At 49.6% G+C, this 26425-nt stretch overlaps 11 protein-coding genes across 11 annotated transcripts; all 11 read right to left on the reverse strand.

Annotated features, from left to right (window-relative positions):
- Window positions 1–354: 354 nt before the first annotated feature.
- TbgDal_XI17660 (hypothetical protein, conserved) lies at window positions 355–1983 on the reverse strand (the record flags this gene model as incomplete). The annotated part of the gene is made up of 1 exon (XM_011782608.1): window positions 355–1983. The coding sequence occupies one exon, from the start codon at window positions 1981–1983 to the stop codon at window positions 355–357; it is 1629 nt and encodes a 542-aa protein (XP_011780910.1).
- Window positions 1984–2309: 326 nt separating this feature from the next.
- Window positions 2310–6563, reverse strand: TbgDal_XI17670 (AMP deaminase, putative; the record flags this gene model as incomplete). The annotated part of the gene is made up of 1 exon (XM_011782609.1): window positions 2310–6563. One exon carries the CDS (start codon window positions 6561–6563, stop codon window positions 2310–2312), a length of 4254 nt encoding a protein of 1417 aa, XP_011780911.1.
- Window positions 6564–6907: 344 nt separating this feature from the next.
- TbgDal_XI17680 (GPI transamidase component Tta1, putative) lies at window positions 6908–8041 on the reverse strand (the record flags this gene model as incomplete). Its single annotated transcript, XM_011782610.1, has 1 exon — window positions 6908–8041. The coding sequence occupies one exon, from the start codon at window positions 8039–8041 to the stop codon at window positions 6908–6910; it is 1134 nt and encodes a 377-aa protein (XP_011780912.1).
- A 924-nt stretch (window positions 8042–8965) lies between these two features.
- Window positions 8966–10039, reverse strand: TbgDal_XI17690 (hypothetical protein, conserved; the record flags this gene model as incomplete). Its single annotated transcript, XM_011782611.1, has 1 exon — window positions 8966–10039. The coding sequence occupies one exon, from the start codon at window positions 10037–10039 to the stop codon at window positions 8966–8968; it is 1074 nt and encodes a 357-aa protein (XP_011780913.1).
- Window positions 10040–11143: 1104 nt separating this feature from the next.
- On the reverse strand, window positions 11144–11689 carry TbgDal_XI17700 (hypothetical protein, conserved; the record flags this gene model as incomplete). The annotated part of the gene is made up of 1 exon (XM_011782612.1): window positions 11144–11689. One exon carries the CDS (start codon window positions 11687–11689, stop codon window positions 11144–11146), a length of 546 nt encoding a protein of 181 aa, XP_011780914.1.
- A 673-nt stretch (window positions 11690–12362) lies between these two features.
- Window positions 12363–13559, reverse strand: TbgDal_XI17710 (hypothetical protein, conserved; the record flags this gene model as incomplete). The annotated part of the gene is made up of 1 exon (XM_011782613.1): window positions 12363–13559. One exon carries the CDS (start codon window positions 13557–13559, stop codon window positions 12363–12365), a length of 1197 nt encoding a protein of 398 aa, XP_011780915.1.
- Window positions 13560–13708: 149 nt separating this feature from the next.
- On the reverse strand, window positions 13709–14101 carry TbgDal_XI17720 (hypothetical protein, unlikely; the record flags this gene model as incomplete). Its single annotated transcript, XM_011782614.1, has 1 exon — window positions 13709–14101. One exon carries the CDS (start codon window positions 14099–14101, stop codon window positions 13709–13711), a length of 393 nt encoding a protein of 130 aa, XP_011780916.1.
- An 878-nt stretch (window positions 14102–14979) lies between these two features.
- Window positions 14980–17394, reverse strand: TbgDal_XI17730 (hypothetical protein, conserved; the record flags this gene model as incomplete). Its single annotated transcript, XM_011782615.1, has 1 exon — window positions 14980–17394. The coding sequence occupies one exon, from the start codon at window positions 17392–17394 to the stop codon at window positions 14980–14982; it is 2415 nt and encodes an 804-aa protein (XP_011780917.1).
- Window positions 17395–18036: 642 nt separating this feature from the next.
- TbgDal_XI17740 (hypothetical protein, conserved) lies at window positions 18037–18951 on the reverse strand (the record flags this gene model as incomplete). Its single annotated transcript, XM_011782616.1, has 1 exon — window positions 18037–18951. One exon carries the CDS (start codon window positions 18949–18951, stop codon window positions 18037–18039), a length of 915 nt encoding a protein of 304 aa, XP_011780918.1.
- Window positions 18952–19935: 984 nt separating this feature from the next.
- Window positions 19936–20865, reverse strand: TbgDal_XI17750 (superoxide dismutase, putative; the record flags this gene model as incomplete). The annotated part of the gene is made up of 1 exon (XM_011782617.1): window positions 19936–20865. One exon carries the CDS (start codon window positions 20863–20865, stop codon window positions 19936–19938), a length of 930 nt encoding a protein of 309 aa, XP_011780919.1.
- A 294-nt stretch (window positions 20866–21159) lies between these two features.
- TbgDal_XI17760 (hypothetical protein, conserved) lies at window positions 21160–26310 on the reverse strand (the record flags this gene model as incomplete). Its single annotated transcript, XM_011782618.1, has 1 exon — window positions 21160–26310. The coding sequence occupies one exon, from the start codon at window positions 26308–26310 to the stop codon at window positions 21160–21162; it is 5151 nt and encodes a 1716-aa protein (XP_011780920.1).
- Window positions 26311–26425: the final 115 nt, after the last annotated feature.

The raw sequence follows: 26425 nt of genomic DNA on the forward strand, positions 1-26425 counted from the left end.
TAAAATCGTTCTTTGGTGAGGCGAAACACAATATTAAAGTGTAAAGAAAGTCGTGAGAAAGGGGTGCGAAAAAATGTTAGTGGACGAGCCACAAAGTGATATTCCTATCGTTTCCATCTTCCCCCCCTCCATCTAAAGGCTGTGACTACACTCAACGGTGCAGATTCGGAGAAAACGCTAAAGGTAGAAAATCGTTAGATGCTTCTGTCACCAACGGCGGCATTACTGAGCTTACGCACATACAATCTATCCTAACACTTTTGATGGAGTTGTTATATACATCAAAACAATAAAAAAAAACAAAATGAAGTCAAAAGAACCAGGGACGGGCCCCTAGACACGATTACGTGGCCACTACTGGGGCACACCGGTGAGGTGGAAAATTGTTGCCGCTTGAGTGGTGAGAGCAACATCCAAAGGAGGCGGTGCCCGCAACTTATGCTTTGGAATGTGCATATCTTTTATATCATCATGTTGCAGCAATATTTCTTTCGCTTCTTTAACGCGAACGGAAAGTTTGTTGATACGCCTGCTAGCCTCCTTCGTTTTTCCGAGCAACTGCCGCTCAGTTTCCCTTAACGTATCAATACTACGCTTTACCAAGTGACAGTGAAAGTAACTCCTGGCAAGGTTATTCCTCTTGCGGATGTCAGCTACGTTTATCGTACCATCTGCCGTGCCGAAGAGAACACCCGCACGATCCTTTTGGGCAAGCTTTTCCACAAGTTCATTCTCGGCTGCTGTGACAGCTCCCTCTAATGCTGCCTTCTCACGTCGCAGGGCTGCCCGCTGACCCAGAAGACACAAATTGGAGAGGAATCCGTCCGCTTCCCCAAGATCCCTCTCGCCGAAAACACGTGCGGATACCTGTCCGGAATCTCTCGATGAACAGAGACGATCCACCGTATCTTTACACTTCACAGCAACTTTCTCTAGTCTCTGGCTCTCCTTCTCTTCGCGGGCCACGTTAGCCCGAAGCTTCGTGTGAGACCTGGCCGCTCGAGACATTTTCTTGTGGAGCGCCCGCATTCCTGCAACAGCTTCGGCTGTCTCACGCGCCATTGATCTAAGGCGGAAGAGTTCTTTCTTTACACTTTTCTTCTGATCTGTACTTCCTCGACTTTCGGTACCGGTGTTCTCCCATCTATTAATATCGTCCTGCCCTTCCATATCCTTTCTTGTTTCACCAGTGACTTCCTTAGGGCTTTTTCGCTTTCTTCGGGGGCTAGCTGACCCACGAGCAGTTCTGTAGCTTTTAATCGCCGCTGCTCGTTTGGCTGCACTACCAGCCCACAGACTATTGATAACCGCTGAGGCCTCTACGCTCTGAACATGTGACGCAGGTGTCCTTTTGCCGCCAGGGTCCTCAACACTTGGAGCAATCAACTTATCCCTGGAAGTACGCGCCACACATGAAACCCGCCGCGGTTCGTACGCAAGAAGTTCAAACAGGCGAGATCCTGCTGATCGCCTTCCGCGAGAATTTGCTCGACGTGCATGATACACATGTTCGTGGCGCTTGATTTGACTCATACAGTTAGCAAGGCAATCGTCTATGCTGTTCCTTTGGGTGGAGATAAAGTTTTTCTTCGGCACACCAAGCGGATGCCATGGTGTCACGTGTCTGCTCACACGCCGCCGTCCCGGTGTGAAAGATGTGCGTGACAAAGATCTATTTCTGCCTAACCTCCCTCTCTGGGAGGCGTAGGGACCAAAGTTATTCGACAAATACCCTGATTCCCCCCGCTGGTACACTGATACCGGTGAAGACCTTCGAAGCACAGCAAAATAGTCAGTGCTTGGCCGCTGTTCATGCTTCAGTGACCGACTGGAAGATCTAGAAACTGCCTTCCCCCTCCCCCGTCGCACGGTCGCGGCATATGAGCCGGCAAATGTGCTGGTTGGCATTCCGCCCTCCTTGCTCCCTGACACATCCACCCTCCCACCTACATCATTCCAGCTAGTCAAGGGGCCACCTTTCATGTACAAGCTGCTGCGTTAAGAGAAGCGATGCGTAAATAAAATAAGCCCAATTAGGACTCGCTATTCAAAAATTAAAAAAAAAGTATATGTGGGGGGAAACTACAAGGCTTAATTACCAAAAAAGAAACCGAAGGGAAGGAAGAAGTGGTGGACTCTAGGAAACAGCTTCGCAGTGGTGATACGTGAAATTAGTACAAAGAGGTTTAAAAATGGGGGAAAAAAGTACAAAGCACTCACCACATCAAAGGATGTCATTGTGCTCTATAGTTTACACCCATCCAACATTAACAGAGGTACCTCTCCGCGATCTGTAACTATCCGACGGCTTAAGAATCCCTGCTCTCGTCGTTACATAACGAAGCAACGTTACCTCGTTCATCAGAACTTTCAATGTCCATCTGCTCGTACTTGCGACTCAGATTACCCATCACCACGAAGCTGCTGCTAGCAAGCCGACTTCGTATACGGTTAAAGTGTTCTACAATGCAATTGTTTTCCTTCCTGTAGGTTGAGATAACCGAATTTGAATGCAGTATCTTCCTCTGTAAATATTCCACCTCTTCCCGTAGCCGCGCAACGGTCTTGGGTGGGTCCTTGGGAAGACTTCCATCATCAAGCTTCAACAAAGATGGCATATCTACCCTTTCCCCAGTTTCTTTTTCGTAAATAGCGATCTCTTCTTCTAGAAGCGTCATCGCCCGGGGTATCTTCTCATCCCTGTCCAGTTGTTCCGACAGAAAGTTCATTTCCTCATGATATGCCTCGTAGCGGTAGGCAACACGTATGTCAGAGACTCGGCTCTTGCGTGCATCATTTCCAAGCGTCGAATTGAGGTAATACAAATTCCCGAGGGCGTTCTTCTTCCATGCGTGAGGGAAGCCACTTTGTAGCACACTGTTACGTGCAATCTCTGACAAATCATTGAATTCAAACTTCCAAAGTTTGGCGGCAATAGAGTATTCTTCAATAAGCGGTTCCCGTGTGAAGTGGAAGTAAAGCGGTTGATTGGTCGCAAGGCTAACATTTAGCCCACGGCGAAAAAATAGAGGAAAGGGGTTCAAAAGATACTCTGAGGCGGCCGCGGTATTGCTCAACGGCGACATCGCCACACCCACCTGAGTTATATAGTACATGTATTCTAGCACGGGGTTGTTACGCAGCGTCACACCATGGTTAATGCCATCGGCCAGCAGAAATCCCCCAATGAGATGTTCAATGTCCCCCAACTCACCGCATTGGGGTCGAAACGCGAAGGTGCTAAGTCCGCGCGATGCGCGGAACTGATTCAATGTTGTAATGTTTGCCCAATAGTAGTAGAGATACATGTTATATGGCGGGTTTAACTCACTATTCCAGTCGTGTGGGTACTTGCAGGTGAGTGGAAGATCAATTTTCGTTTCATCATCAACGCAGTCCATCCCTGATACGTGCGTGAGAAAATAGTGAAATCTCGTGTCTTTGGCGGGATGAAGACTGACTTCCCACAAGGGCTGGAAGATATTGTCCAAGTACTCGCCGAAGTTACGCACGATCCCCTGCTGACGGAGCCGACGGTAGCACCGGGGCAAACTAATCATCCAACGGTTCTGCCTGCTCGCCATGCCATAGCGATCAAACCAGTGTGCCAACAAGGCCCATTCACTCTTTGATTTGCCACCAATAACCAAACGGTTTTCAGAAAAACTGAAAGCATCCTCCTGATACAGCTCTAGTGTGCGTTTTGTCAGTTCAGCAAAATAGCGTCCCTTCATAAAGTTATCCGGGTCCAAAAAAGTTGTGCGCAGCTGCGGGTTCGTGTTTAACAAATGATTCAATTCATCGACGGTAATGCGCGTGGGATTAATCTTGTGCCGCTCCAGCACTTGCCTTAATGTCACCGGCTGGTTGTCCTCCTCAAACACTACATCATGTCCATGATGAAGCGCCTTCTCCACGAAGAACTCCAGCAGCGTACGGGCATTCATACCGGCCGCCGTTTGCACGTTAGTATCCACCTTATGCGCGGTGAAAAAGTCCCTGTTATTCCATTCCTTTTCCTCCTTCTTACCAGCTTCTTTAGAAATGTTAAGGGCCAGGTGAAGATGGAACTTCCGCTCCAGAAGATTCAACCGCTGCGTAGCGAGATTCCGCAGCTTTTGGTGACCCATAACCGCACCCCGGACGGTGTACACGTCACGTATGAACTCCTTGACAGGAGGAATGAAACTTGGCCACTGTGGCGCCAACCCACTGCGACACGTGAGAAAAACACCATAGTAGTTGTTATATTCCCAAAGCGACTCATCGAAATTAGAGTCGTTGAATACATCCTCCACCTTTACGTCAACATATTTAACACGCGGATTAACGTACTTACTTCGGAGAACAATAATTTCGCGAAGCAGCTCGACTGCTTCTCGTTCACGGAAGCCTGTGGGCCCGTCAGTAACATCGATTCGTGAGAAGACGACACGCCAATCCGTGTGATTGGCTCGCTTTGCATTTCGCAACTGTTGAAGATCGTCGTCCAACGTCCTTGCGGCACCCGTCACGGTGACCATGTTTATGCGTGTGGGCTGCTCTCCCTTCTTAGCCACCTGCGAAAGGACAAGGTTCAGCACCGCCTCTTCGTGTACTAAACATTCTTGGCGGAATTGTAAACGGGAATCACAGGCACCCAAGCGGTGAACATCACCTCCACCAAACTCCAGGTGCTGAAAGATGTCACCCAACCACTTTTGCTTTACCGCGTCAGGAAAGTTACTGTTGAGAACACTGTTCCGCGACAGTTCATACACAGCCATTGGCGTCATGGAAAACAACTTCATCAGCGTTGCGTATTCCTCCAGCAGTGGATTGATTGAGTGGTGCACATAAAGAGGATCGGATGTTGTTATAGATACCACCAATCCCCGGAGAAAGTATCGAACAATGGGATGGTCAAAGTAAGACATGCTCAGCGCATTGTCACGCAGAGGTGACATAACAATACCAATCCGACAGTACATGAAGAGGTACTGCATGATCCAGCTACTTTGCAGCGTGTTGGCGTGGTACACTACGTCACCTAGTAGGAAACTGGATATCAGTTGCTCGTACATGGGGGCCCGCTCGAACACGGAGGGACTGAAGTTGAGTGTGTTTAAGTCATACCGCGCGCGCAGGCAGTTCAGCGCTAAAAGGTTAGACCATATGTAGTAAAAGAAGTAGCAGTCGCTAATGGAAGCTGTGTATTTCACTTGCTCCGGACTTACAGCATCCAATGTAATGCTCTGCGATTGCGTTTGAGACCCCGTTAGAATGCTGATGGAGCCTGTTTTCTTCAGTAATAAGGCGACGTCCACCCACCGCTGTTCTGATGGGTGCAATGTAGCCATAAACATCGGATAGAAAATATTCTTTAGTTGGTCGGAAAAGGTGTCACATGTAATAGGTTGCATGTTTGGCCCTTCAGGGGGTGCAGTACGGGGGATGCAAATTGTCCAGCTGTTTAGGGTGAATGAGTTAAACCCTTGTCGACTCACCCACGCAGCAAGTTTCTCTAGTTCCTCCGCATTGTGTCCATAAACCTTAAGTTGCATTTCTGTGGCAAAGGTCTGTCGCCCCCGGAACTCCCGCTGCTCGAACTCTGGACGAATGATAGACCCAAGGAGATCACCATCTCTCGAACCGTTTGTAGAGAGAAATGACTGAAGCAAATCAGTGGCAAAACGGCCTCCTGGGTTGAGCGCCGAGTCAAACGCATCGTATTGCTGAAATTTGTTGTGATACTTGGGCGGGTGCATCCCAAGTCCTTGCACTGTTAGCTGACGTGGGTCCTTCACACCATGAGATTCCAAGTACTCATGCAGCAGTACGGTTTTCCCCTTCTCCCGGAATAGCGGGGTACGTGGTTGTTCAGTGGCTGTTGAGATGATGAACTCAAGCACAACCTGAGCTATGACAGAAGTGTTCAACTGTAGTGCGTTGTCAACGCGCGTACACTGGACATACATATTGTCACCACACACAGGTCTATCTACATTGGACTCTATTTTCCAATTCAACAATGCAAATAACTGTGACTTTCTCTCCAAAGTAAGGAGTCGGGACCTCGCCGCTGAAAGACAGGGGCCAGATTCAATCACACTGTAGACCAACCGCACGTCCCGTACATACGTTTCCCACGGTATTACATGCGTCTTCATGCCGCCAAACCGATAAACGCCCCGGTCAAATACTAGTGTTGTCTCGTCGTCCCCTGGGGTAATGTCAGAGGATTCTTCCTCGTCGCCCTCTTTTGTTAGGCTATCAAACTCACCCTTGTCTCGTTGCTTGTATTTCTGCCTCGCAAGAATGACATTGGCGATCATCTCTGCACACTTTGCAAAGTCTCTATCGCCGTCATCCTCGCCTATAATAACCCTCTGGTATCGACTCGACGGATTCTTTCTAATATTCTTTCTTCCTGCATCAGCGTTGAATGCTGTCTTTTCTCTCTGCCACGCAGACTGCTCCGTGCGTGAGAGTTCCGGCTGGGGGCCAGTCTTGATGGAAGTAGGTGATCGGTCACGAGGCGAAGCAACCGGCCCCGACATGGGAAGGGGCGTTGGATCCGACATCTCTAATTGTTGAAAATGGCGCTACCTAAGGGGGACCAACGATTTGAGTTTCTTTTTATTTTTCTAATAGGGAAGAATGGGGAAGAAATGAGGAGATGACGAGAAAATTAGTGCACTTGCGTTAGCATCAGAGTTCGGCTGTACAACTAGGGCGATGCAGCACGATGAAACAACAAATACAACAACGCGAGGCGTGGCAGTAGTTGGCGTCGCTGCTGGTAGAATGGAAATTAGCCAATTACACTACAGAAAACAGGAATGAAACAAGAACGTACGAGACGGGAAAATACCAATGGCAAACAAAAAGCAACACCACCGGCTTAACCTAACGTTCTTATCCGCTCCTACGAGTTTTGAACAACTTGCGCTCTCTTTCGGTTCTCCTTGATCAAGCGCACGGCGAGAGTTATTACACCATAGACGGGCATCAAAATGGAGAGGTGGTTTACCACAGCTTGATCCCATGGAATGTAAATCTGTGGCAACAGTAGTTGATGAAACTGCAGGTCGGCCGCAGCTCGCGCAAGTTTGGTGAAGTCACTTTCACGGACAAGTTTTTCGAGACGATCGGCAGCTCCCCTAACACCCTCTGGCACGGGCATTTCGGGGTGAGCATCCACCGACATCTTCAGCTGCCTGAGTGCACGAAGGGCGTAATGGCAACCACGAACTTTACGCATCATCGCCCATCGTTGGGTTGCATTGGCGTCACGGAAGTTTTCAATCTCTAACCAGTTTGCTAGAAGTGTCGCCACCGCAGCCTCCACTTCACGCTTCGTGGTCTCCATCCCCATTTCAGTGGGAACGGTGCAGTACGCGCGCTTGTCATCGAAGAGAAAGCAGCGAACAGACTTGGCCGCAGACGGGGGCGCAGCGAAAAAGCTGATCGTGTGCATTAAGAGTTCTTCTTTCAAGCTAACGGCGTATGCATGCTTAGCGACGGAGAGTCCGAGCTGTTGCTTGATAGCGGCATTTGCCAACGGATCTTGACTCACCTTACTGCTCCCGCCCCACTTCGTGCTACTACTACTGCTTTTCTCCAGGTTCCCATCGGAACCCAACTGCGAAACCCTTACAATGCGCTGTATAAACTGTTGCTTCCGATTGCCCGCACCAGACACCACCTTTTCGATGCGATCAAGGGTGTCGTGAACGGGTAGCGACCACTCCTCGCGCGCCACCCAGATGGCAACACCAATCTGTGTGGGTACAGGGTGAAGCACAGACTCAGGTGCCGACGCATTGAAGGCGTCTCCCAAAGAACGACACTTAGATTCTATCGATTCCATGAGGGTTGGCAACGAGATATCTGTGCGGTCCTTGCAAATTGAAATGTAGTGCACCCCCAGTACAACAGCACCTGTTAGCAGGCAAGCGGCAATTAATGGAGTGTTGTCGGTAAACCTCCAATCGCACCTTTTTTTTTCATCATCCAATTTCCGTTCGGCGGAATTCGCCAGATCACCGCTGCTCCCCATTGGTCACAGATTGTCCTTTTCCTCACTCCAGCCGGAGTATTTAACGACACCACTGATGCCACCAACTGGTGTGCCACAAGAGGGGGTTAAATCAAAGAAGACCCTCCCCTTAGTTCTTAAATTTCCCTGCGTATCAAGCCGCCTAAGCTACCTACACCCTTTTCGACTGCTTTCCCTGTCAAGTCGTTATCACCAATACCAGAGTTCGTTTATCTTGCTACTTGCACATATCGGTGATGTAGTGAAAGAATAATGCAGAGTAACAGGTGGCAAATGCTCGCATTAGTTCAGGGTTTCTGGTACCAACTATGCCAATACATAACAAAACGGAGGAGCCCATAGCTGAGGAAGCAAAATCGCACATTATGTAACTGTGTTACGTTTCGTTTAGCATTTATGATGAAAAGGGGAGTCAAGAAGCGCCGACACTGCATCGTGGAGCGTATCCAAATAAAAATATATTGCCATTTAAACGGTAAGACACCACAGCTCCCACCTATTCCCCCCTCCCTTATGCAAGCACACACAGCCACACAAGCGAAGGCCGCTTAGTGGGACTGTGTGGCGTTGTGGCAAAGTCAATGACTTTCGCTTTCTTTGATGTTGCTGCTCGTGCCGGGTGCTGCAGTGGGGTGTACATCTAAAGGGGAGTACGAAAACGTGTACGACCCCCTTGTTACGAAGATAGGCCGAGCGAGAGCAACAACTGGGGAGCCGGCGGCTTCGGACCTTCTGCCGGCTAGACCCGTCCAGTAAGACAACACGCCTACTGAAGCGCAAAAAACGAAATGCGTGGAACCAGGAGGGAGGCACGGTGGTCGTTGAATCAGCTGTATTTCCCGCATGACACGACACTGATAGCGATGACACTTGTTATATTCAACGTACACTTATTCACCGCTCTCCTAACCGGGAATTTGTCATTCAGCTGGCTCCCTTAATATACGGCACAAACTTTTGAGTTCTGGAGCCGCGAGGAAGGGGTTTGAGCTTCTGGGGAGGATGACCCACTGAGGTACAAGAGGACGCAGCCCCTGTAAGCTCTACATTCCCTCCACCAGACACGGGCCCCTCCCTCCAAAAAGCGAGAACATTGTCCTCACCCCCAGTAATCAAACAATCCTCTACGCCAATGGCGACGCGGCTGATCTCTTTGTGAAACTGAGGAAGTGCTACCCGCTCGCGAGTGGCCACATCCATGACGCTAAGCGGACCCGCATTGCCATCCTCGTCCCGCACCCCGGTTACGAGGTAAAGCCGCCCCCTGAGAGAACAAATATCTACGCAATACGTCGCATCATCAGGCCTCTCGTATCGCACCTCCTGTTGTTGAAGAACATACGGGAAGGTGTAGGCGTTTTCACATGATCCGACGATCCCAAGCGTAGCATGCTCGGGGAACGCGTTCATCTTTGTTGCCACCTCCCCGCAGGAGAGCGCCTGGAGGAGCATATCATTTTCCTTGACAACTGGTGAGGAATCGATAAAGTTGATCATTTGATCTTCTCCAGCGGAGCAGTACACTGACTCGCTAATGAAACGCACACGAGTTATCTCGTCAAGGTGCATTGTACCTATAATCCTTTTGGTGTTCCAGGTTCGTGTGTCAACGATATGTATGTCACCGTTAACAGCAACCGCAATATCGTCTCCATTGGGAGACGTAGCCACCGCCCCACCAGTAGCCCCGGTGCCGCAGTACTCGCTAAGAAAGTGCGCAGGAGACTGTTGCCTTATGTCGCTCACCATAACCCCCGTATCCTCTTGTGCGCTATATAGTACGTGGGGTTGAGTAGGTGAAGAAGTGACATCCCGTATTGTACACGTGTGACCGCGTATTGTGCACAGAGCTGAAGCTGTGCAGGCGTCATAGCACTGAATGGTTTGGTTGGAGAGGGAAAGGCAGAGTGCAACACTACCACTACCCGTGCACAGGCAACCGTCGAGAGCGTACACTCCTTCCTGATCAGATATTCTCACACTGTGATGCACCTGCATGTTATATATATCGCAGCACAACGCAAATACTCGGCCACTGTATGAAACCACAGGTTCAGCTCTGCTTCGCCACTGTGGATTGGCAATGCGCTAAACACCCCTCCCCCCTTTCCGTGCTGTCAGTCAATATATTGCACCGCCGCCAGCTGACGAACACAATCGTTACAGCCGCTCCGTGTCAAGTGTGAAGCGTTTACGCGCCTCCACACGTGTCTTTTCCTTAATAACGAAAGCAGACACTAAAGCGGGAAAGAACAAGAGTTAATTGGATCCCATCCAACGCATAAGGATAAAAAGAGGGCAAAGAATAACTGCCATTGTTTCCACTTTCTCGTTTGGATAAAATACAGCTCGATAACGCCAATCCTTCCTACAAGATTAAGAATAAAGAAGGCTTGTTTATGGATCGTTCCTTTCTCAGATACGTCACAGCTCTCTCAAGCACAAGCAATGCTGCATACGTTTTTACGCTAATGTATCAGCATGGATAACGCTGACAAGCATGTATTGACTAAAACAATAGTCAAAAAGCTCCCCCCAGCTACATTCCCCCCCCGCAGCACCACGACGAAAGTGGCACTTCGGTGAAAAGGACAATCGCAGTAATTGCACAAAGAGGCCTCGTGACGATAGGACAAGCTGCAGTGGAGAACTACTACATGGAAAGCAAGGTACAAGACAACACAAAACAGCAATATATATATATATATATATATATACGATATCATCACTGCAAGTCGTCCCTTTGCTCCTTCGCAATGTCGACATGGCCGCCACCTGGTGATTTCAGCAATAACTCCGCCTGAAGGGTCGTTCGAAGCCGAATATGATAAGAAGGTTTGTACCGCCCCAATCAGGCATTCCGGAGGATATGGGCGTAAGTCATTGTGTACAACCCCTCCCCAACACAATACAAATGCCTTAGCAATACATAACGACGTAAAAAAAAAAAAAGAACTAAAGCAACGACACATATCTATTCTCCCAACGCCACTTTGCAAGCGTATGTGCGCATGTGTACCTTCTCCTGCAGTGCGAGCATACGCCAAAACTCCCCAAAATAACACGTAATTACCAAGTAAAATAAGACACTAGTGAAAAACGCTACAGACCTAACTCCTTTAGGCACGATTGCAAAAGAGCCAACTTCGACTGGCAAAAATCCACATTATTGCCATTTCTGTCAAGACATTCGTGCACCTGCCGACTGAAAGCCTTGCACGGGTGACCGCGTTCGGGTGGTTTGTATGGTTCCGGCTCGTTTGCACCGAAGAAAGGTGTCAACCATGAGGGCCGCAACTCCTTAAAGGTTGTTGGACGCCTCTCTTCACTGCCCTCAGTCTGTGGCTTCAACCCCTCATTCACCGTAGTCGATACCGATTCAACTCCACTTGTTGTCATGGATCCCTTTCCTTTATATTCCCCTATGGCCTCCGTGCGGACTTCTGCTTTTGTATGGAATCTCTCTCCTCCCTTTCTGCGCCCCAAAGAGGGAAAATGAGTAAACCTGCTTGTACGCTGAAAGAAAGAAAGAAAAAAAAAATCTGGCCGTAATAAGAAACGGAAGCGCAGAAAGTGGCAAGAGACAAAGAAAAAATTAGTGCCAACTAACAAAAACATAACCCAGTACTGTAAAATATGTGAAATCATTTGCTGGTAAACAAAACGAGGGTTATATAGCAATTCCAGACGAAGCAAGAAGGAACTGGTACACACCTTCTTCGAAAATTTAGGTAAGTAACCCCTGCGGGATGAGAGGCAGGTGTAATCTGGAGCGAGACCAACAAATGACGAAGAGATGACCAATCCAAAAAAAAATTATAACGTCTCGGTAAAGTTGCGCAACTGTACAACCAAGGCGCCTCTCCATCACGCAAGCAGCGGGTAAATGACGGGAGGAACAGCACAAACTGAGGGAAAGGTGGGGCACTTTAGGTTTGTTACTCCCATCTTTTGGCAAATGCGCACATGAACAAACCCGTGTCGTCCCGAACTAACACCTAAAGCAACATTAATCAGTCACATGCATTTGCAAAGCGGCGAATGTTGTCGCTCGGTTTAGCACAACGGTACAAAATTCTAATGGCCGCCTAATTATGGAAGAATCCAAGAACGCTCCAGACAGCGTCACTTATTGAATTGTCCACTAATTAGTGGATGTATATGATTGAGAAAAGGAAGGATGTTCTGAGTAATCACCGCTCGCCTTTGAAGGTTTCAAACCGCTGTTGATCTTAGTTCGCCTGACTTCACTTATCTGGCCTCTACGATAGCTGCCGTCATCTGCGGTCGTAGCCGACGCATGACTCCCGCGATACTCATCTCATTGTGTTACACTTGAGGCTGCGGTGCTGGAGGGTTCAGTTCCGGGGTATAATTGACTCTCAGAAAGGGTGGAGGTGGAGGTACTGCTGCTACTAGTAGTAACGGTTTGAGAAGGGCTCTCCCGGCTACCGTGTGTATCATTCCCGTCCCCAGTGCTGGGGTTGCACGGGAGTGCGCTGCCAACACCAGGGCGCACAACAAACTGCAGCCACTCCTTCGTGGACGGTTCAGTCAAGGGGAGGCCCAAATCACCCAACGTCACCAACGTAGGTGTAGAGAGCATTGGAAGAAATCGATTATTGTCCGCCATCGCTCGAAGTTCGTCAAGCAGCCTTGACTGCAGAAGATGCTCTCCCTTGATGATGGCTTCGCCCAGCACCAAGTAGGCCTGGTTTCCGCTGGCACGGTCATTACACGTACGATGTCTCTGCTGAACGGCAGACGGACGCCAACACTCACCAACTGCTACCAAAGCGTTAGAACAACCACGAGGGTCACCGGTAAGGCATCCGTAACGATGGTCTCCTGACGGAATCTGAAAGCCCCTCCCCACGATATGATCACACAGGTCAGACGTCGTCACCTGATGGGCGCCAAGTGGGTGGTCACTCAGTCGCAGTTTGAGTGCTTTGCCCAAGGAACTAGCGTCCAGTAATTCACAATCTTCTAATATGCGGTAGATGTAGTTTTCATCTGAAACGTTAAAGGCGAACGGGCGTGTGAGTTGTTCTCGCCAGTGGAATATTCCTTCAACAAGTTGCCCCGTTAGCAACTGGTGTGCTGTAAGGGCACCCCGGAAAAAATGAAAAAAGTGGCGTTCGTTATCATCGATCGGAGCTACCTCATGAGCTATTACCCGCAACAAACGGGGACGAATAACACTTTCCTCGAACTTTTCACAGCAAGTTAACAACCACTCGACGAGTTGATCACGACGTTCGCAAAGTTCTAGCACTTCCACGGTACGGCAACGGTGTTTCTCTAAATAGTCACACAGCGTGGTGAGCGCGTCTTCCAGTCTGCGGTCCTTCGGATGCCTCAGCAGCGGCGCGACGAAGCAAGCATCATAAAAGGACAGATCAATAACGGGGAGTTGAAGCCTACCAACGAGTTCCCTGTACCGCCCAACCAGTTTCGCCACTTTTACCTTCTGGGCCTCTTTGAAACAACGTTCATTAACTGCCTTGCCCTTCATTTTTTTTTTCTACACTCGAGGGCAAAGGATTCACGTTATTCCCGCAACGTAACTATGTGCGACAATCTACCGCTGTAGAGCAAAGCAGCAGTTCGGGACCCTCTATTATGCCCTTTCCCACGCCCCGTCGCACCCGCTGGTCCCCTTCCTTAACTTGCGCACAACTTCTTTTGACACCCCTCTCCCGAGTCCCTCAAGATCGGTGGCGCACTCCTTTTGGCGCAGGGGATCCCTCCCACAGTCCTGCTGCACACCCTTCCGGTATTCAACAAAACAGGAAAATAAGTGAATAACCATGACAGCATATAAATAAAATATGGATACAGAAGTAACAACAACAATGACTCAGTGAACAAAGAGGAGACGATGTAAAATCGGGTATTCACCATATAGAGAGATGAGAGGTTGGATTCTTTAAGATGGGACACACATATCTTCGCAACACCCTTCGCCTTTAGACGAGTTTTCACTACTGTGAGCGCACTGAATCCTTTTCCCTTCCTCTTTACCGTCCTCACTTCCTTCCTCCCTTTCACTCTCATAATTCTTTCTTTTTTTATTGTCTTTCACTCTTTCCTTTCTCCTCTATCTATTTAATATCTTTCGCCACCGGTAAATTAATGTGGGGGACAGTCTTATGCGGTCTTTCCCGAAAGAATGTGTTCGTAATTCATAAGCCGAAATAGAAATATGTGCGGAAAGAAGTAAAAACAATAAAAAAACTAAAAAGACACAAAAACGATGAGGCGAATATTGTAGCACGAAATGCACATTTTTCGCCAAGGAGCCTTTCACGTGGGAGGCAGTTGTGCGAATGCGTGTGCACTGCATGTGCTCGGCACAAAACGGAGTAAAATGGAGAGGTAACCGCCTCCCCACATCCGCTACGCAAAAAAGGAAAGCAAAAAAAGCAAACAAAACGATTATTTTCTTGTCCTCTTCACCGCGTCGAATCTAAACCCACCTCGCTTCCCAACTCTATCATCTATATTGTATCCTTCCCCTTTCCCCCACCTTCAAAACAGTTTCTTTAGTAGACTAATCCCTTCCATCCCCAAAACCAAAAATAGCGAAAAATTAAAAAAGGGGGATCTAAACCCTCCATTCCCCTCAGGCGGACAAAATAATTCATAAAATAAAAGCGGGTATTACGGCGTTGCGTGAAAGCAACCGGTAAACCAAAAAAAAAAGTAAGGAAAATGTGAAATATTTAAACAACAACAACAAAGAGGTGGCAAATCACTTTAAAATTACGATATGTTAAAGGAACGGGGGGAAGGGGCAAATGTTTCTAAAACGCCGCTGGTGGTCTCTACTGCTCTAGTATTTTGAAAATTGAAGGAGAGAGTATGTGAAATATATATATATATATATATAACTTAGTAACTTCCTTTGCACGCCCGGCGACACAAGCACTGTGCTACGATTTGGAAGAAACTGTCGTCCTACGACCTGAATTTGCACCGCTCTTGCAGGCTTCCGCGTGTTCAGGAAGATCGTGCACGCGCATGTGTGTGCCACATCCTGGACAGGGAATGATTGACACCTTCACACATTCATAACAAGCGCGGGTAAAGGCGTCCAGTTCTTCTCTTGTAGCTTCAGACACGGCCTCTGGAATGCACCGAGTCGGTATTCCCATATTGAGGCGCAGTGTACTGAGACCATACCGCCTATACAGAGCCGTTGTTTTGGTGCGGCAAAAATCTAAATGCAGGGAATACGTTTTTAGGGGTTGCATTTCACCACAATAGTAACAGGGAACCACTTCACGAGACCTCCTGAGCATCCCTTGAAGAACTGCTGCTGCCGAAGCGATGCAGGAGCCCCTGTTGGTTTGTGTACCGAAAACAGTGGAGCGACGGGTAGGGGACACGCGCACTGAAGGTTCGGTGGAGGAGGAAACTCCTTTTTGTGACTCTCGAAGTAGGAGTAGCAGCTCCTCTTCCATCGTGGAACCTGCAGGCGCACGCGCAGGTAGAACACTGGATAGATTTGTAGATACAGTTCTCGTATCAAATTTACTAGCATGGAAGGCATCTTCGGGATCAACCCTCGGCGCCTCCGATCCCATTTTACCGTCACGAGATTTGACCTGGGGCGCCGGTTCGTGTACCGTTGTTGGCAACCGGGGTACCCACTCGCTTTGGCGACTGCTGCTCTCATTACTGATGCTATGACAAGCACCATCAACGGCATCGGCAGCAACGGCCTGGGAACGAGGTCCTTCATGAGAGGGAGTCGAGACTTTGATGGTGTGTGCGGTTGCCGAAGTAAGCAATGACGGGTCCTCCACCTCACGAATGGCTTGTTGGCGTTGCTTGATATTTTGCTGAGACCTCGGTTGCAGTTCACTCTGTTCTTTCCCTCCGTGTGTGGAACGCTTCGTGGAACTCTTTGCCTCGCTGCTCATGGTACCGCTACGTTTCGTACTGCTCTTCGCAACCGATGTGGGGGTGGGCGCACGTTTGTGCGTTGACGATGACACGGACGCCTTCGCTGCTGGCTTCTCCACATTATTTTCTTCACGCACAGCAACCTTACTGTTATGCGCAGTGCTCTGCTTGCTTGTGGAGATGACACTGTCTGGTGTGTCCCCCGGATGTTTTTCACTCCGTGAATTTGCGCGAGCCGATGGATTGGTTACTGGCGAAAGTGTTGCCGTTGTAGGTGAGACAAGTGGGTATACGAGGCTTTGTCGTACTCTAGTGCTCCCGCTGTTTTCTCCATCACGTCGACGCGAAGACTCTAAAGGGTGCTGCTCGGATGGTTTTTTCATGGCCACTACACTCATTGGAAGCATGCTAATGCCGCCATGGGATGCACGCCACGAGGAGGGGCTGCTGCTTCGGAGGGAGGACATTACGGCGGCACCAGAGGCAAGTTGAGCTGAGGCACGTGACGTGGCAGTTGTTCGTGTAGATACACTCCGATTATCGCTCTCCGCACTCATGGTCCTTCTGGGAACAGCGCCTTGTGATTGCCGATTGTGCTCTTCTTCACCCCTTAACTCGGGCTCCCGCCCTTCTTCTTGCTGCAGTCGAAGTTGCAGATCCATCTCCTCTTTTAAATGAAGCTCCCGTTTCACTTCCTCCGTCAGTCGAAGCATGCGCTCCTCCTCTTGTTCCACTTGGACCTTCAGCTCTACTTCATCTTTTGGCCTGTTCCTCCGCTTATCTTCCTCCCTCTGCTTGCGCTTCCATTCTTCCTCTTCCTCCTTTTGTTTACGCTTGCGCTCTTCCTCTTCCCTCTGCTTGCGCTTGCGGTCCTCTTCCTCTTCTTCCCTTTGTTTACGCTTGCGCTCTTCCTCTTCCCTCTGCTTGCGCTTGCGGTCCTCTTCCTCTTCTTCCCTTTGTTTACGCTTGCGCTCTTCCTCTTCCCTCTGCTTGCGCTTGCGGTCTTCTTCCTCTTCCTTCGCCCTGAGTTCCCTGTCCTCCTCCACCTCCTCCTTTTGTTTAAGAATCACTTCTCCCTCTTCCCTCAATGGAGGCTCCTGTTCTCCGTTGATACAGGAACACCGCTCTTCCTCTAGACTGAAGAGCCGATCCCACTCATCTTCCCTCAGCCAGTCGCTCCGTTCTTCGTCACACACGGTGGGCTCACCCTGCCCGTTTTGTGACCTCCTGTTCATTACCAGCTGCCTATACTGCGCTATTACCTCTGCGCGTCTTGTGTGGCTGTCCATAAGGCGCTGGTAGTCGATCCTTATACTGCTGCAGCTGCTTCCCCTGTCAACACTATCATTCCATCGTGTAGATGGGGAAATTGACGGTCTCAACGCTGAGCTTTCACTTTGGTTCCTCTCACTGACTGACTTCCGAGTTGGCTTTGACATTGTTGGGTGCCGGAAGCTCCTTTCTCGCGTCAACTTAGAAATTCCTCCCTATCAATATATGAGCAATGACACGGATGGGGAAATAAAGAGTGTTGATTTGTTTGCATGACAACCCAAAGGTAGAAGGGAAGAGGCTTGATGAAATGAAAACCAACTGGAAAAGAAGGGAAGTGTCGCAATTCTCAAAGCATGAGCGCCTGTGTCACAGGCAGGATCTCTAACCCATAAAAACCAATCCCACCCCTGATCTCACCTGTCTGGCCATCTCACAGCCGTGAACAAAGATGCCTCCACTAGCCGCCTCTGACGGCAGCTGAAATTATATCCGATATCTCCTCCGCTCTCATTCCCTACTGCGACACGGGTACGAAACCCAATATCTTTTCCTTCCACAAGAAAAGCCGAAAATAATGACGACGAAGTTGGTGTGAGGATGCAGATAAGGAAGTACGTACTTGTGTGCGCGAAGAGTGGGTGGGAATAGAATAAAAAAATGTAAAAATAATATGATAGATGCTACTATACTATGCTTCCCTTTAAATCTACACGATACTGGCTGCACAACAAGCAATTTCAAATCCCTAATACTGCACCAATATATAAACTAGCTCGGTATCATCTCCACTATTACAATCGACACCACTATCTCCTGGCAATATTACTACCTGCAGCGGCAAAGTCTACATCATAGAGATGAAAGCCCTCGTCTTGCTGTACCTTCCCCATAATTCGGTCCCAATCCCAGCCTAACATCGACGTGTGACTCCGCGAGTTCCTTTCTGCAGCGTACAACGCACCCTTAAGGTCATCGCTGAAGGCGGAACACCACTCCTTGAAGTGCACGTCCTCGTCCCTATCAAAAAACGCTAGAAAGTTTAGGATGGCCCATAAAAACACCATCCCGAACACTACAGTTGTAAAAAAGCGAAGGTGAGGTGCTACATCCATATCACCGAAGCGATCTGACGCCTCCCCCGCACTACCGTACATCGGGTGGTGACCTGTCCACCGGTGAAGCTTCGCATCGTCATACCACAGCACCTCGGGATGGGTCCAGTGGTCGTACACCTGCGCACCATCGGGGTGAAACATTGGGTTGGCGAGGGTGGCAGTTGACCATGGTGAGGCGTTGTTGCGCCGCAAGTAGTAAAAGCACGCGTTCTCTCGTAGGTATTTCTGTGTCTGACGCACCATCATGTCACACGTCGCAGGGTCAGTGACGTACCGATACATCTCAAAGCGACGACGAACGACTTTGTAGGCGAGATTGAATTTATGGGCGTTGAGCTGGACGAGCCACATTTGCAGTTCTTTAAGGGCCCAACGGTAAAGTCGACACACACGCTGCTTATGTGTGAGCCGCGGGTCATCAATGATGGGGTCCAGGTGACGCACACAACCGGTAAAATCGTAGATATACGCATCGGATTTACGCTCATATTTTGGGTTGTCAAGAATACGCCACCCTTCATAATTCTGCAGCAGTGGTTCGTGCAAGTGCCACTCGTGGTACTCCACCATACCAGCACTTAGCAACGGAAAGCAACGGCGCATCATGATGACAAAGAGGCTAACAGACCAATGTTACTTCCACCAATCCCCACACTGATCTTTTCCGCCCTTTACCCCGCCTTACCTCTCTCCGTTCGAACCGAATATGAGTTACACTTCCCTATTTCTTTGGATTTTATCCGTGCGATATCACCAACAACTACCGAGTATTGAGGCTACCTTGCAGAAAAAGGCAACAGAAAAAGGGGGGAAATTGCGGACGGAAGAAAGGAGTATCAAACCACGTTTCAACTCCACTTATGCACGGTGTGCTCACGAGCGGCGCTTACGGAGAATGCTGTGCATTTCTACCCACACCCACGCTTTTCACTCTCTACTTAATTTGTAATCACCGCTAATGATGCTTCCGCTCCCCCAACAACTCAGTACGCACACATCCATTTGCATTCCCTCCGCGTCCTACTTTGCGAAAAAGGCATATATCATGTGGTAGCCTCACATTAAAAAAAAAAAAACACTTGATCCACCACCGTATAAACAACATTTCCCCCCTCCTTTCATAAAACACTTGCAGACAGAAGGAGGTGGTAACAGATACCTACATGTTGACCACCTACACAAGACTGTGTCCACGCAATCCACACAGGTAAAGAAAATGATGTAGATGGCCTCATGCACAAACACACAATGATGAAGGGCAATGGGCAATGGTGGCGGCAATAGCAAAAAAGGGGGCGTTCCGAGCGATCGTTTACTAAGAAACTCTTTACCAACTTGATAAGTGCCGATACAACCACTGATATTATAGCACACGTGCTACTCTCACACAGTATGGTGCTTACTAAATGCATCCGTCCCCCACGGTGGTGAGCGCACACATGGACGCAGGCAGAGAGCCGAGTGGTAACTATGTGTGATACCCACAAATTGGCAATGGCACCGGGAAATACGATACCAACGGTGGAACGAACGATAAACAATCTTTACTAGTTTTGGCGTGCCCATTCCTTCTCCCTTCGTCTCGCTCCTTTACCAGAACTTCATCTCGTAGTAGTCTTGCCCAGTCGCCCGCTTCCAGTGCCGTTCCGCCCAGTGCCAGTCTACCACATCGAAATACTTGGAGAGAAACTGAGCCCTATCGTTCTCATAGTCCACGTAGTATGCATGCTCCCATACATCGACACACAACAACGGCACGTGATCAGCGTTCGTGAGCGGACACCCAGCGTTGCTATACGCGATAACATCAAAACAACACCCTCGTTTGTCATATACCCAATACACCCAACCACTTCCAAACAGCCCAAGCCCCGCGTCAGTAAACGTCTTTTGAAATGCCTCCACCGAACTGTACTGTTGCTCCACAGCAGCCTTAAGGTCCGGTGGGATGTTGCTTCCATACGGCTGTATGCATTTCCAGTAAAAACAGTGGTTATAGTGCTGCGCAGCACTATTGTACACTCCGGCAAGAGATTTATCCCCATGGCTGCGTACGATAATCTCATCGAGGTTCAGTCCATACAATGGTGTACCTTCAATCAGCTGGTTAAGCTTCTCCACGTAGCTACGGTGGTGACGACCGTAGTGCAGACGTATCTGGTAAGAAGAAAGTAGCGGAAGACATCCTTTGTACCACGGAAATTCTAGCGTTGGAAGGAAGAAAAAGCCTTGTGATTGAAGGTAATTCTCCGCTCTTCGAATGTACTCATCCACACGCCAGTAAGTATCGCGGTGCTTCTCTACGTAGTAATCGGGGGCCCGACCAGAGCGGTTGCGAAATTCATTGTATTGATCCATGAAATTGAAACGCCCAAGCACGATGTCGGCCTTCGGTGTGTGCATAACTAAACCGCTGCGTAATGATGCTTGCAGCGCTGTGCCAAGGAACGGATCGCCCACCCCTCCCTTTACTAGCGATACCAACGGAATCGTGCCTGCGAATGAAGCCACGCGACGCATGGCTCGAAGGTATGAATGATGCTGGAAAATGAACCGAAGGGAGAGGCGACCAATAAATATTTACGTATGCGCCCCTTCAAGCTCTGATAAAGTTTTCCACCGTAGTTGTCACTCTACTACGCTCAAAAACAAAAAAAAAACTTTAAAAGAAAAAGAATAAAATCGAACAACACATTCCGGTGCAGTAACACACTGAGACACTGGTACCTTGTAATGACCGCGAAGCGTACACAAGCACAGGGAGGAGCTTTTCTTATTCGTTATACTGTCGGTTAGTTATTAGACCCTTTTAACTCAACTACTTTCGGGAGCGCCTCCCATTCGATGTTGCCGGGTGTACTCATACATAACGATAGATCCTGTCACGTGAACGTTGAGGGAGCGTATTAAACCGTACTGCGGAATCTCCACACAGACGTCGAGGACCGTGAGCAACTGCGCTGGTATACCATGCCCTTCAGCGCCAAGCACGATGACTGCCCGCTTCGGAAACTGGTACGATGACATCGGGACACTCCCCGCTGTCTGTTCGATTCCAACAAGCGTATATCCGTCCTGCCGCAGCGAGCTGAGGTAACCCGAGAGTGCCTTCACCTGGACAGCGCTCCAAGGTAGCCACAGGTCAGAGCTTCGGGCCGCCGCGACGAAGTGCGGATGCTCGAGCACAGCAGCATCTGACACAACAACCTTCTCAACAGCGAATACCTCCCCACAACGGAAAAGTCCCGCGACGTTCACAGGGTTCTGCAACAGAGATGCAATCACAATAACGGGTTGCCGTTCCGTTTTCAACGCACGTGGATGAAGTTCGTCATAAAGTTGACTACTCCACCACGGGGTTGCCTTGCGCTGGACATTTTCATAGCCAGTAACCGACGACATCCCTTCGGAGATGTGGGTATCAGCAGTGAGTACCGCAACCGCCTCTCGCGTGTAGTCCACACAAAACAACGCGGTGCTTTTCGTGTGAGGAATGTAAGGAAATTCTTTCAAGGGCTCTAGCACTCGCGAAGCTTCGAAGTGTTGCATGAGCACCTGAACTCGAATTTGATCTACAGGAGTAAGTACACCGGTTAGACAAGCTACCTCGCGGTCAATAAACCTCATTCGCTCAAACGCCACCGCGGGAATACTCACCAGAAGAATATTATTTCCTTCTCTCCGCTGAATGCAGAACAATTGCCGGGGAGTGCAGGCCTCTCGAACGTCAAAAAATAATTGTTCAGCGTGTTGGACACGAAACTTCACATGCTCCGGCGCATTGGCAACGTAGTCAAATATGCTCTCTTCATTAGCTGAAAACACGATCCCCCTAGCGACAGATGCTTCGCGGATGAAGTTAAGCCCTATATGACAAACCAGACGCAGCATGTGTTGATGAGATGTACTCTGCTGAAACAGACGATGCAAAAGCGTGTCCATCAAACCATCCACGGGTTCCACCTCTCCCCGGAGTTCTCGCAGTATAACGTGTGCTGAGATGAATACGTAGCTTCCAATCACTTGCGGCCGGAGCTGATAATTGGCCATTGCGTTATCTATGATCCAATATAACTGTGGCTGCCTCTGCAGCAGCTGCAGTGCGAACAGTTCCATCAGCCGGCGGACACTACCCATATTTGTAAGTGTAAGGCACTTCATCACCACCACGTGCAGGAGGTCCCGCTGCACGGTAGGGCTTCGAACCATGGGCACTAGCGCACACAGTAGCTGCCAGAGACGCATGCGGGACCGATGTGCCTTCGAGTTTGGCATACAGGGCTCGTGATTTACAGCTGGATTACTGTTGTTCCACTCCAACAGCTGCAATGTGACATCTGCCGCCCACTCTTCCTTCTTAAAACAGCAGCACAAAATTGCTGAGATCGCCATAGCCCGCCCAACATATGATAGACGGACCGTTGGGGGATACTGCACACGTAGTGACTCGGGCCACGCCTTCAACATAAGGGGCTCCAAAGCAGCCACAAGAACCTCGGCACCCTCCTCTTCACGACTTGGATTGTGTAAGACAGCAACATGCAGCAAAAGCTCCTTCAGTCGCAACCAGTTGGACTCCGGATCGCGCAGCACCTCCGTCGACAAGGTTACCGCAGCTATGTATCCGGCACGTTCCGACTGTGCTTCATCAAGTAGCGTACGGTATATGTGCGTTTTGACCAATTCCTCCTCACACTCAACCCCACACCGGAGGGCGTCAAAGGCAAGAACAGTCATACGGCAGTGATCCCTCCCTCCTGCAACGCCCAGATGGCCGAACATGGCGTTAATTATAGAACGCCGGTCAATATTTACGCTGCCGTCACCTTTTGGGGAAGCCGGCGCAGACGCAACCCACGAAAGAATACCATAGATGCTAGTGAGGTTGCTTTCCCAGCACCGCTCTACCTGATCTAGACCGTATTCCTCCAGTTCGTGCACTAGCTCTGGCACCGCGCTTTGGTCCATGCAGCTGCAGAGTAAAAAAATCACGTCATAAACGCACCCGTAATACTGTGCAAGCACATTGGACCACGAGAGGTCTGTCAAAGAACAAGGTATATCGCAGGCAGAAAGTCGCAATGCCGGACAGCGCATGAGGGTACGAATGCAACGCGCGCGGTCATTGTTTGACAGGCACCTAAGAAAAGTCTTGTCCTCATCTCTTCGCTTGTCGTTTATGGAAATATTATCTCCAGTGCCAACAAGCCCGCAGAGCATTCCCTTCAACGCACGAGACGCGTTGCGCGCCAGAACTATGTGCGCAAAGTGTTGAGCGACTCTGCGCGACTCATCCTCCGGAACAATAGCGGGGAACCCCTCGGCAACCACGCTCAGAAGCTCCACAAAGTCACTTATGCGTTTACCACTCCTCAGTACCACGGAAGCTGATGAATGATCATATGACACGGCAATTTGTGATATGGTAACCACAGCAGCAACAACGGCATCCCATCGCGATGTGCTCTGAAGCGCCCACGCCTCGGCAGACAAATCACCCAGGGTCGTGACCTCCTTAATCGAGTGAAATGCCTGTCGGAGGGAACTAATCGCCAACCCACTAACAGCATCTTCCACATCAAGTATGACGGACAAGGGGAAATACCGTGTACAAGGTTGTGACCCGACCGAGTGGTGAAACTCGACAAAGGCAACCAACGCCACAAAAATGTCCTCAGCTTCACTATACGGTCTTCTGCCAAACGAAAGAACCATTTCGGCGAGTTCCCGCGCCACATCTGCGAGCACCTGTCTGTCTTCTCCCCCCATACTATCCAATGCACCTAAGAGAAACATCAACTGCTTGCCTTGTACTTCATCGGAGCCTTTTGTGCGGATGAAGTTCCGGATTTTATCGAGCACGTTGTCCACTTGCAGCAAATCACGTACAAATCTGTAGTTGGACCCCCCGACCCCAGCTTCCTGCGCCACGGACAGCAAGTGCTCATTCAGGTAATATGGGCTGATACATGTCCCAGCAACCCCCACGTGGGCTATCGTGTCCACAGTCATGAAACTGCTACCGGCGGAGGTCCCAAGGGGTCCGCACATACATAATAACTTCCAGAAGTTACTGCTCTTACGCACTGTTTTTGGATCCATCCGAGCAAACTGAAGAAGGACGTGAAAAGCGATGGCACTAAGTCGTACATCAATCCAGAATGGAACCTTCTCCTGTGCTGCATCCCTAAGCACAAGCATGAATTCCGTCAACACCACATCGTCGGTAATCATCTCTACCGTTGCACATCTGCTCACGTCATCAATTTCCACCGCGAGCGTGGTGACTACCCCGTGAAGGATCCGAAGGATCATTGTTGCTCCATGTACGCTGGGCTTTTCCACCACACAATGCAGCATACGTCGCATGGCCTCCTTGCGCTCAACCGCACCCTGCACGACGTCACAAAAGAGGAGTGCATAAAACTGCTCAAGCTGATCCACCAAAGGTCCAGCTGTTCCCACGAGCGGCGACACCTCCCTCCCCTCGAAGCCCTTAGGGCCAAAGAAAGATGTAAGGTGGGAGGCACGGTCAACCTCCGCGCACAGTCTCGTGTCAAGGGAAACTTCCAACACGCTGGTGAATAAAAATTTTCTGGGGAACAACTTTAGCAGTGGGGCGGATAGAGACCACAGGCGCATGAGCCCGATTTTGCGGAATGCCACATTTGGGTGAACCAACATTTTTAAAAAGAGTAGGGTCACCCACAGGGGGTGAATACCTCCCTTGAGCTGCAGGAGTAATGTCTCATCCCCAGTTTCGCCAAAATCCGCCCACACGCTAGCGTCAGCTGTCACCTTTTCCACCAAAGAATCCAGTTTGGGAAGTATCGGTTGAATAATGTGCATTCCATAATCATTAGTTACCTCCAGAATAAGAAACAACATTTCCCACAGGTTGTTACTCACCGTTGGCACCCACACAAAGAGTGGATGGTATATTCTGCTGGCATCCCACTTCTCGCGCAACTCCTGGTCACGGGTCACTGCCACTATACGCTTGAGAAGATACTCAGCTCGCGACTGCATGTTCACGCGGTTCTCCACACTGCCACTGCCCGTACAGGCTCCATAAAATGCAGCGTGAATCGTGTCCCACAGATTTGTTGAGCATCGGTAGTCCCGCTGCCTGTCACCATCCACGCATGAAAACAAGCATTCAAACAATGCTGCAATTAGCACAACAGTGTCTATCTGACTGCCCGCATTACACGTTAGCAGTGAACAAATACGGGAATGACCATATTCCAAGAGAGCCTTGTCACCTAACGACAGCAGCGGAATCAGCACGCGGCGACAAAGGTACGAGCCCTGTGCGGATTCTTCACGCATATAAGGGATCGCATTAAGCGCGTAATCGATCACCATGCTTCTGATCGTGATACCACGCTCCTCTTCGCTACGAATCTTTGCTTCATCGGCCTCGTCATCGTTCATCCCCCTCGGGCCCCGCTTGCATCTCTCGTTCAGAGTGACCAGTGCAGTGGCAAACTGGGCCAATAGTTCGATAGCGCACTCCTTAGGTACCGTCAAATTGGTGTCAACCCCGCGAAGTGAATCCCCTGCCGCCACCAGTATTGCAATACTGCAACCCGAGAGGGTCACTTGTACAATGGAATAAAAAACGGCAGCAAGCACAGACTTTGGGTATGGTGGATGTGCCGTTAGGATGGACACCATCTCCACTTCCCACTTTGTAGTTTCTTCCGTACCACATCCACCGCCGCCAGAGGCGTCACAAAGGATCAGTGCACCACTGCAATATATATGCGCATCTGTACACATCTCCTTCTCGCTTTCGAGTAGTGCCAAAATCCGCAAAAACTGAAGCCGCCGCTCCCGGCCGCACATCGCCATCGCCAACTCCTTTGCTACGCCGAAGGCTTTGGAAGGATGAGGCTCATCTTCTCCCTTACAAAAGCAACGAACCAACGCAACGACAACATCCTCCACCTTCGCTTCCATTCGGAGATGGGAACCTAGTAACACACCACGGATACCCAAAAGTACGAAAGAAAAAAGAAGAGGATACAATAAATGAAACAGCAAAAACAAGCAACAACAACAACACTCTTTCTTT

The sequence above is a fragment of the Trypanosoma brucei genome, chromosome 11 (genome assembly GCF_000210295.1).
Source record: "Trypanosoma brucei gambiense DAL972 chromosome 11, complete sequence".
NCBI lineage: Eukaryota > Euglenozoa > Kinetoplastea > Trypanosomatida > Trypanosomatidae > Trypanosoma > Trypanosoma brucei.